General features: G+C 38.5%; 2 protein-coding genes across 4 annotated transcripts in view; one reads left to right on the top strand and one right to left on the bottom strand.

Annotated features, from left to right (window-relative positions):
• Positions 1–4,568, top strand: part of crb2a (crumbs cell polarity complex component 2a) — a 45,276-nt gene extending 40,708 nt beyond the window's left edge. Inside the window, 1 exon segment of the mRNA XM_085167556.1 lies at positions 168–4,568. Coding sequence (XP_085023682.1) covers positions 168–389 — 222 coding nt within the window. The 3' untranslated portion in view covers positions 390–4,568.
• A 121-nt stretch (positions 4,569–4,689) lies between these two features.
• The window catches only part of dennd1a (DENN/MADD domain containing 1A), a 44,988-nt gene continuing 38,701 nt past the window's right edge, over positions 4,690–10,976 (bottom strand). For all 3 annotated transcript variants that reach the window (XM_085167580.1, XM_085167578.1, XM_085167581.1), the window contains one exon: positions 4,690–10,976. This exon is cut by the window's right edge and continues 1,397 nt beyond it. The gene's annotated coding sequence lies outside the window, so the exon portion shown is untranslated.

Below are 10,976 nucleotides of genomic sequence, written 5' to 3' on the forward strand. Positions count from 1 at the left end.
TGTTTCCCAAACTAAATTCCTTTTCATATTTTACATGAAGTTTTACAACAGCAGTATAAACTTGATTTAGATTCACATCTTTCTAATTTTGAAATGACTGAAAATCAAACTATGTAATGGAAACAACCATCAGTAAGACCAAACCTCTACACTTTTTGTCTCTGCAGAAAGAAGCCCGTATACAGGGAATCCCCTGGCTGCTAATTGTGATCCCGTTGCTCTGCCTGTGCATTCTCCTAATGATTATTGGCTTGACCTTTGTAGTGCTCACAGCAAGGAAGAAGCGCCAGTCAGAGGGCGCTTATAGCCCCAGTGCTCAGGAACTAGCTGGAGCACGGCTAGAGATGGACAGCATGCTCAAAGTACCACCGGAGGAGAGGCTTATCTGATCTGACAGGAACACAAATGGATAAAGGGAGCTAGAGGTGATCCGATGCTGTGGGAAGGTGCACAGGGCTGTCACTGTCAAACTGTTAGATCCTCTGAATGTCCAGGCTCATCTGATGTTATAAGCCCCTCCTTATAGACCTGTACTACAGAAATATATTGACAATGTAGATTGTGCATATTTCATCATCTGAGGAAATAAGCCCTATGAACTTCAGGAACTCATAGCCATCAGTTTATCCTCTGATGACCCCCTCTTATGAGAAATCATGCCAGTTTTTTATGCTCAAAACTGCTAAACAGAGGACAAATAAGCTCTCCGCTACATGGTCACCTTTGGAAAATGTCCAACAGGTTCATGACACACCAGTGGTGCTGCTGCTGGAAACTTTGCTCCAGTGGAGACAGTATGGCTCTGAGAAAACTCTTTACTGTTCTTTCTTTTCTGATAGACATGTTTGGCAACATGACTTATTTTTCAGTTTTCCTGGTAATGTGGGACTTTGTAGCAATTTTTAGAAATGCTTTTTCTTGTAAAAGATTACATTTATTTACATTTGTGTTCACTTGTATGCACATTAATTAAATCTATAAATGTAATAAAGGTGAACTAGAGGTTTTTACTGCTTGGCCAGGAAGAATGCTTGTTATAAAGAATTTAGACAGTAGAGATAAAGTTAAATTGTTTCCTGTTATTTTTAATTCTAGTCTAGATTTTCATTGTCTCTTGTGCTCAGATTTACTTTCCGTCAAGGTTTTTTTCCTAGTTTTTGTTTTTTTGTTTTGTTTTGTTTTTTTCAAAAAAAGCAAACAAACAAACAAAAACGACATCCCATTTTTTATATTAGGGTCATTCGGTCTCAAATCAACCAAGGGTTCTGCTCAACTGTCTCTGATTTGCATACAAATTTGAGAAAATTTGATCATTTGGTATATCTTAAAAGGTATTTCATATATGAAGCTTTGGTCTATTAACTCGTAGTGAGTGAGGAAGGTGAGTGAAGAAGAAATACTCAATGCATCATGGGAATCCCCCAGCAGCCTACACCTATTGCATCTGCTGCGACCGGTTGGGGTGAGAGAAGGAAGACAGGATAAAAGACATGCTGTGGAAGAGAGACAGAGGTTAATAACAGATATGATTCAACACAGAGAGGTCTGTTAATACATAGAGAGCGAGAAAGGTGACTGGAAAGGAAAAACTCAATGCATCATGGGAATCCCCTGGCAGCCTACATCTATTGCAGCATAACTAAGGCAGGATTCAGGATCAGCTGGTCCAGCCCTAACTGTATGCTTTAGCAAAAAGGGAAAGTTTTAAGCTTAATCTTAAAAGTAAAAATAGTGTCTGTCTTTCGAATCCAAGATAGAAGCTGGTTCCATAGAAGAAGCCCATATGGAAAAGATATATATAAATCTTATAAAGTTTGTATCTGTCTTATGTGAAACTTGTATGAAAAGCATACAAGAGTGAAAACAGATATAAGATCCCATAAATAATTATATAAATGAAACTTGTATGTTTTGGATACTTACTAAAACAATATATGAAAGTAATGAGAAAGTGGCCACTTTCATGAGTAAATGAGATAAGCCTTATATGATTCACTATATGAAGTAGGCAACATCTTATGCAAGTCTTTTATAAGTTTTTTCTATTTCTTTTCCATATGGGAGGGCCTGAAAATTGAAGGCTCTCCCTCCCATTCTACTTTTAAATACTCTAGGAACAACAAGTACGCCTGCAGTGCAAGAGCGAAGTGCTCTAATGGGGTGATATGGTACTACAAGGTCATTAAGATAAGATGGGGCCTGATTATTTAAGACCTTGTATGTGAGGAGCAGGATTTTGAATTCAGTTCTGGATTTAACAGGGAGCCAGTGAAGGGAAGCAAATACAGGAGAAATCTGCTCTCTCTTTCTAGTCCCTGTCAGTACTCTTGCTGCAGCATTTTGGATTAACTGAAGGCTTTTCAGGGAGTTTTTAGGACATCCTGATAATAATGAATTGCAGTAGTCCAGCCTGAAAGTAATAAATGCATGAACTAGTTTTCCAGCGTCACTCTGAGACAGGAAATTTCTAATTTTAAAGATATTGCACAAATAGAAGAAAGCAGTCTTACATATTTGTTTAATATGTGCATTGAAGGACATATCCTGGTCAAAAATGACTCCAAGGTTCCTCACAGTGTTACTGGAGGGCAAATAATGCCATCCAGAGTAAGAATCTGGTTATATACCACGTTTCAGGGCCGAGTAAAATAACCTCAATTGTATCAGATTTAAGAAGCAGAAAATTAGAGGCGATCCAGGTCTTTATGACTTTAAGACAGTCCTGCAGTTTAACTAATTGTTGTGTGTTAACTGTCTTCATGGATAGATAACCTTCGGTATCATCCGCATAGCAATGAAAGTGTATGCTATGCCTTCTGTTGATAAGAGAAGCATGTATAATGTAAACAGAATTGGTCCTAGCACTGAGCTGTTTGACAACTACTCTTTCAAGAATTTTTGATATGAAAAAAAGGTAGGAGATTGGCCTATAATTAGCTGGCTTTTTAAGTAACGGTTTAACTGCTGCCAGCTTGAAGGCCTGTGGTACATAGCCGATTATTAGAGATAGGTTGATCATGTTTAAGACTGAAGCATTAATTAATGGTAGGACTTCTTTGAACAGTCTTGTAGGAATGGTGTCTAAAAGACATAGTTTGGAGGAAGTAATTACTGAAGTTAACTCAGAAAGATCAATTGGAAAAAAAGACTAAATAAATATCAATGGTACTGAAAGTAGGTGTAGATAATGTTACATCTGTGAGACGATTATGAGTAATTTTTTCTCTGATGGTTAAAATTTTATTTGTGAAGAAGTTCATGAAGTCATTACGTTAAAGGGATGGTTGGCTCAACAGTGCACTGACTTTTTGTCAGCCTGGCTACTGTGCTGAAGAGAAACCTGGGGTTGTTCTTATTTTTTTCAATCAGTGACGAATAGTAAGATGTTCAAGCTTTACGGAGGGCTTTCTTATAAAGCAACAAACTATTTCTCCAGTCTAAATGATGATCTTCTAAATTTATGACACACCATTATCTCTCCAGCTTACGAGTTATCTGCTTTAGGCTACGTGTTTGAGAATTATACCAGGGAGTCAAGTACTTCTGATTTGAGGCCTTAGTTTTCACAGGAGCTACAGTATCCAGAGTCATACGTAGTGAGGAGGTAAAATTATTAACAAGATAATCGACCTCTGTTGGAGGAGCGTTCAGATAGCTGCTCTGCTCTATGTTGGTACAGGGCATTGAAGATGATAACAGTGGGTGGATTATATTCTTAAACTTAGTTACAGCGCTTTCAGAAAGACATTTACTGTGATGAAATCTACTCCCCACTGCTGTGTAATTAATTAGTGTAAATTTAAGTGTTATCAGGAAATGATCAGACAAGAGAAGGTTTTCAGGAAAAACTGTTAAATGTTCAGTTTCTATGCCACATGTTAGATCAAGATCTAGAGTGTGATTAAAGTGGTGGGTGGGTTCTTTTACATTTTGAGAGAAGCCAATTGAGTCTAGTAAACAGATTAAATGCCATGTTGAGGCTGTCATTTTTAGCATCTACATGAATGTTAAAATCACCCACAATAATTATTTTATCTAAGCTGAGCACTAAATCAGATAAAAAGTCTGAGAAATCAGACAGAAACTCAGTGTGAGGCCTGACGGACAATAGATGAAAGCAAATAACACTGGTTTTGAATTTGTCAAGAAAGTAAAAGTCTGTCTTGGTCTTTGGTTGATTAATAGGGTGGTGTGGAAAATTGCTGCCAAACCGCCCCCTCAGGCTGTGCTTTGAGGTTTCTGATAGTTAGTATGACTTGGGGGTGTCATTTAAACTAACATAATCATCCTATTGTAACCAGGTTTCTGTAAGGAGGAGTAAATCGATTTGTTGATCAATTATTAACTGATGTACTAACAGAGACTTGGAAGAGAGAGACCTAATGTTTAATAAAACACATTTCACTGTTTTACTCTTTGGTGCTGTTGAGAATACTGTATTGTTCTTTCTTTGTGATTTTTTATGTTTAAATAGTTTTTTTTTGCTTTGTTTTTTGTGTGTTTGGGAGCTGACACAGTCTCTAAGGGGATAGGGTTTTGAGGGGATAACAGGAGGAGAGAAGCTGCAACTTTGCTTCCTGGTCCCAATTCTGGAGAGCCACGTTTTATGGGGGTTTTGGGTTTTTTGTTTCTGTTTGTTTTGTTTTGTTTTTTTGTTTGTTTGGGGGTTGTTGTTTTTTTTTTTGGGGGGGGGGGGGGGGTTAATAAATTTGGCCAGATTTCTAGAAATAAGAGCTGCTCCATTCAAAGTGGGATGGATGCCGTCTCTCCTAACAAGACCAGGTTCCCTCCACAAAGTTTCCCAATTATCCATATCGTACTGTTTTCAGAATAAAACAGTATTCTGAAAACAGTTAGGTACAAGGACTACATGGAAAATAAATGGAAAAGCAGCATATGTCCAAAGAAAAACCTGAGCAAAATCTTCAGCAAGCCTGGAGAACTATTGATCAGTAGCGCTTAAAAAACATCTGGGAAGTAGGGATTCATCAAGACTTTTGTCAGTATTTTTTTATCAATGCATTATAATGATGAAATTAAAAAAAACGTGGGTTGTGTGGGTTGGACTTTAATTTTATCCATGCAAATTATCCTCATCATCACTACAAGCAAACTTATCACACAGAAGGTGTTCTTTATGAAGAACCAGAAGGTTCTTTCAATAGGTTGCCTTAAACCAAGAGTGTTGCATCCATTCTTGCATGCTACAGAGTAAAGGTAAATAAACGATTCTGGATGGACATGAATGGACAGGACAGGATGGTTATTGGGGTAGTTAGTTGTAGCACAGGGGGTAGAGCTATAGCCAGCAACCTCCTTGGTAGATGCTCAGGAGGTAGTCTTCCCTTGCCCTTTGTTGTGTTCTCCCTCAAGCTGTGTGTCCCTCTTCACATGGCTACAGAGGATCCTTTCCAGGATGATCTGTAACTGGCTTATGTTGTGTTTACTTTGTATGCTCTGCAGTAAAACTGTTTCGGAGTCTAGTTGGGTTCAATTCTACCAGCCACACAGCAAGCCTTAACAAGACTGCTAAGAAATTGATGATGCCAGCTTTTACATGACTAAAAAGCATGACTGGTGTAATTATAAACTTTAATTTTAATTCAGTTCAATTCAGTTCAATTCCATCCATCCATTCTATTCTGCTTATCCAATTCAGGGTTATGGGGAAATTGGCCACAGCTGCTATAGGGTGAGAAGCAGGGTATACCCTGAGCAAGACAGCAGTCTGTTGTAGGGCTAACACAGAGAGACAGACAACCATTCACACTTACATTCATACCTATGGCCAATTTACAATCACCAGTTAACCTAACCAATAACTGCATGTCTTTGTGAGGAAGGCGGAGTACCCGGAGAGAACCCACACAGGCACGGAGAAAATATGCACCTTCCACACAGAAAGGGCCCAGCCAAATGGTGGAGTCAAACACAGAACCTTCTGGCTCTTAAGGTCATTTCAGAAGGCCACTTTATATTGTACCACAGTGCTGCCCAATTTAATTTAGTTCAGTTTAATTCACTTCACATAGAGTGAAATCACAACAGTCATCTTAACAGTCACTGCTTTATATTGTAAATTAAAGACCAATACAAATTGGTGTATGAACACATAGTGAGAATTATTATGGTAAGCCCCCCACTAGTGTAAGTCCATTGAGGTCTAACTAAGAGAGAATTCACGGTCAACTAACCCAGCCTTAACTATGCGCTATAGCAAAAAGGCACATTTTAAGCCTAATGTTAAAAGTAAAGATAGTGTCTTTCTCCAGAATCCAAACTGGGAGCTGGTTCCAGAGAAGAGGGGCCTGAAAGCTGAAGGTGCTGCCTCCAATTCCACTTTTAAAGACCCTAGGAACCACAGGCAAACCAGTCATCTGAGAGTGAAGTGGGTGATGCACTACTATGCAGTCTTTAAGATAAGATGGGGCCTGATTATTCAAGACCATGTACGAGAGGAGAGGATTTTAAATTCCATTCTGAATTTAACAGGTAGTGTATGAAGAAAAGCAAGTATGGTCAAAATATGCTCTCTCTTTCCTTGTCAGTACTCTCGCTTCAGCTGCATTTTACCACCCCACTTGCACATTATAGGTGAGATTTTCTAATCTGGATGATTTCGTAGTTAGCACAAGGCGAGTCTCCTGGCCTGCATCAGCTCCAGAACCCTGCATTATCTACTGGGTAAGACTAATAGGATCAGGGGTTAAGACTTAGGGGTTAAGAACAGCTCAACTTGATGAAAAGAAGGAAATACAGAGAGAAGATTTTGAGGAGACACCTGAATCCTCCATAGTACTAAAGGGAATGAGCAGGACCCAACAATCATCACACAGGATTACTGCACATTACTGCACAGCGAGAGGAAAGCAGTAGCTGGTATTGTCTCACACAGGAGCATCTCTGTAGACCCATTCCAGGTCAGGTATGGAATTATTGGAGAGATAAAGTGACTGGTGCAATGTCATGGTATGCTGTGGCAGGCAGGATGTAGGACCCAAACGCAGGACTTGGAGACTGAATGATTAACTAAGGGTGGCAGCTTTATCGCTGGAGAAAAAAAACACGTACAGGACAAGGACTAACAAATTAAAACAGGAAATACATGACAGGCACAGAGGCACGGACATGCCACTGAACAGAGGGAACACGGAGCGCAGGGACAGGAATAACAAACTGCGACATGAGACTGAATGACTCATGTCTACTGAACAATGACAACTGAACAAGAAAATGAAGATAAAGACAGAACCTACACTAAAAATGAGGGACACAGGAACAAAACACAAGAACTAGAAATCACAAAACAAAGAAGAACTAGAAAGCTAGAAATACAGAACCATAAACCAAAAGACTAATAATGATAAACCATAATGAAATCAAAGCTTAATAATAACACAAAACACTAGGTCACCAACCCAGGACCGTGAGATGCAAGCCAGAAAAGCCAGATCTGCTGCACTGAAGTCAGAAATTCAGCTTACCTCAACTCCTTTGTCAAGCCAGACACCTGACAGGGTATAGATTGAGCCTTTTGTCCAACAGTTGTCAAGCTCTCGGAGTCCTCTGGAAGGTACCATGTGACCTCCACACATCTGATGGACGGGAGGCATGTTTTAAATGGACTGAAATAACCAGCTGGAAAATAGGCCAATGAGACTGCTGCAGGAGTGGATTTGTATGTGTGGGCAGTCAGTGCCGCGGAGGAATTGATGAAGCTGATAGAAAGGGCCAGGGGACAAAAACAAGGGTTTTTCTCTATTTCCTAGTGATAAAGCATTTTTATCAAAGAGAAATCAAAATATAAATTTGACCAGTATATAAATGGGAAATGTCGTTTGAGTAGTAAAATGTCTCTAATGTCTGAGTTTTCTGGTGGCGTGTGTGCACGTGAGCCAGCTACAACCTTGGCAGTTTTGTGTCTGTGGCGGAGGTGTGGTCCCGGGCGCGGCTGCAGGGGAGGAGTGGTGCAGTGAGCTCAACGGGGCGGTGCTGGAGACGCAGGTGAGAACAGCTGATGGCGTTTGGACTGATGATGGTTTCCTTCCCTTTTTATAGTGAGATGGGAGAGGAGCGGAGGGAGAGCTGGAAATCAGCTGAGACCGGAGCTGTCAGACTGTGGACGGTCATAACAAATGAAAATAAACGTGGCATCTGGCGACAAACAACTGTGCGTGTGTGTACGTGTGTGAAGTGCATTTCACAGTGTCCATCTGGAGGAATGCGGGAAGATATGTGTTATAACTGTTAAACACAGAACCATGATTTATATGTGGTTAACATGAGATCAAAATATAACCTAACATATTGAACATAAATATGTATCAATTTCCATACTTAATATGTGGTTATACCAGCTAAATTATGCTCAATTATACTGGTATGTTGAACATGGAGGCATGTTGCTATTGACCCTGCAGAAGGTTGGTGATCTTCGTGCATAAGATTAACCTTCATGCATCTCAGCATCTCATTCACTGTGTGATTTTCACATGGCCTAGTTGTGTTAACTTTGTTACACTTTAACTGAATTCATTGAACTAAATGTACATTTTATACCTAGATTTGCAGGCAGACTGGACATGTCTGTGAAAACAGATATTAATCAAGCATAACATTCTACCATTAATCCATTAATTAATAATTGTAATTTAGTATATTAATCCAAAAATAATAAGTTGCTTTACTATTATTTCAGCATTTTTTGAAAATTTATATACAATTGTTGCCAAGCATGAAAGTATCATTTTGACTAAAGTGATTTTGGTAATTACAAGTACTGTAGCTTTAGGACAGCTGTGGTTAATGCCACAGCTGTCCTCAATTTACACAGCCATGGCATAAACCAGACCACAGTGTAATGGTGTTATACATTTAGGGGGTTCAATTTGGCCCAGTCTCTTGGAGCATTAAATTTTTTGATGGTCATTAAACCTGTGTTTTTCAAATATTTTTCACTTATGTTGTATGTTTAGTAACAGTTCAAAAAATAAGTCACCACATCACACCAGTTCAAGCTAACAAAATCCAGCTTTAACCACATAGAAATATCTAATGGCAACATCAGATTTAATTAAAAAAAAAAAAAAAAGTTAAAGTAATATAGAAAGTTAAAAAAAAACACACACACACACACACAGACAGTGTCGTCGACACAAAACATTGTGAAATATGTAATTTTAATGAAACTGATATTTGTAGATTTAAATTATATGCAAATGCAGTAGGATACTATTCAGCAGTCTTTAGTCATTCTTAGAACAAATATAGTGTTGTCTTTACAAATAGGCACACAAGACAGCAGCTACAGCTGATCTGCACAGCACTTTCAAGCTGTTAATTTTTTTGGTATTCACCACACATGAACGCATCAAAAATATCTGGAACTCAGTAAAAAGCTGAGAAAGACACTGACACAATTGTGTAATGGTAGCGAGGTCAGAGCAGATAATTTAGAAACTGATGGCCAAAGTGTGAGAAGCTATTATTATTCCTCTTACATCACAATGTTTAAGCAGCCTCATTAGCTAATCACAGTTGCAAAAAACAAAAAAAGGAAAATATATCAGGAACAGGCTTGTCCAAAAGATCCAGCAAAACAATACTATACAACAAGGGGTTTTAAAGTATTCATATATTTAGCAGACAAACAACTTTAAAATATTCCAGGAAATGTAATGTAATCTTATGCTTGAAGACGGTCTTAAAAATTATTGACAACACATTTTTTCAGGTCAGAGAGAGAAGCATTAAACAGAATTTATCATGAAAGCAACAAACAAAACAAAACAAAACAAAAAAAACAAAAAAAACACACCCAAGCAAAGAATTCATTGTGTACAAAGCTACTAAAACATCAATAGAAGAACTATGCACATGTGAGGTGCACTATATTTTGTAGCGACAGCCACTTAATTCCATTAGGATGTTCTTTTGCTATAGAAGACTAGCTAAAAATAATAATGCGAGCTAATCATAGAAGCTGACTTCATGAAAACGTGTGCTATTGTGACATTTATGCGCTTTCAGGAAATAATGGGTGCTATTCTTAAAGTTTATACACAGATAATGGGATGGCACTGAAGACAAATGACCCACAAGAGAGCTGCGCAATGAAATGTACAAGCAAATGTTTTGGTAAATGCCTTTACAGAAAGGCATTTTCCCCAGGAAAATCACACATGACGTAACACAAGTTCACATTTTGTAGAAATGCATCCACGTTTCCCAATCTGTTTAATAGAAAGAGTTTGTCACTGGTCATCAATCAGAGGGTGAGGGTGTCATCACGTGATCATTTTTACCTTCTATATCAGGACCTTCTGTTGCAGTTAATCGGTGCTTTTGAAGCAAACTGCTCTGGAGCCCACTAAAAGGTAATAGCCTACTGAGAAGCTCCACAGAGGACTTTATAGGTACAAATTTCTTCCATCAACTTTGAAATGATGGCTACAGCTGGGTATTTACAAATCAACATCACTTTGCATTTCCTCTGAACAAACCATTTTACTGCTTGTTTTGGTTTATTTTTTGAGGATAACACAGCGCTATTGTCTAAACAACTAATACTCTAGGGACCTTTAATTTTTTTTAAATTGCTTTTGCAATTTCACATTCATGCATTTGACCAAAAACAGTATACCACAGTTCCTCTTGTGCCCTGAAGACTACTACACTAAAGAAGAATTAAAACAAAAAACCAGTCTGTATTATACTTGCTTATGAACACAATCATGGACACTTGGAATAAAGAGGACCTCAGCATATTCAAAGAATTACAACACCTGCGTAAGAACTGTTGTCATGTTGACTTCTGTAGTTCAGTGTTAGAGGCTTCGAACTACAAAAAAAGTAACTGGTTTGAAAATCACTTCATTTCTAATGCATCTACACAGATAGACTCGTGACATGACAACAGAATGACTAATGTACCCAGCACAAGGAAGGTGGTTTTTAATGGGGCAGCTGATTAATGT

Source organism: Neolamprologus multifasciatus, chromosome 7, assembly GCF_963576455.1.
Source record: "Neolamprologus multifasciatus chromosome 7, fNeoMul1.2, whole genome shotgun sequence".
NCBI classification, from domain to species: Eukaryota; Metazoa; Chordata; class Actinopteri; order Cichliformes; family Cichlidae; genus Neolamprologus; species Neolamprologus multifasciatus.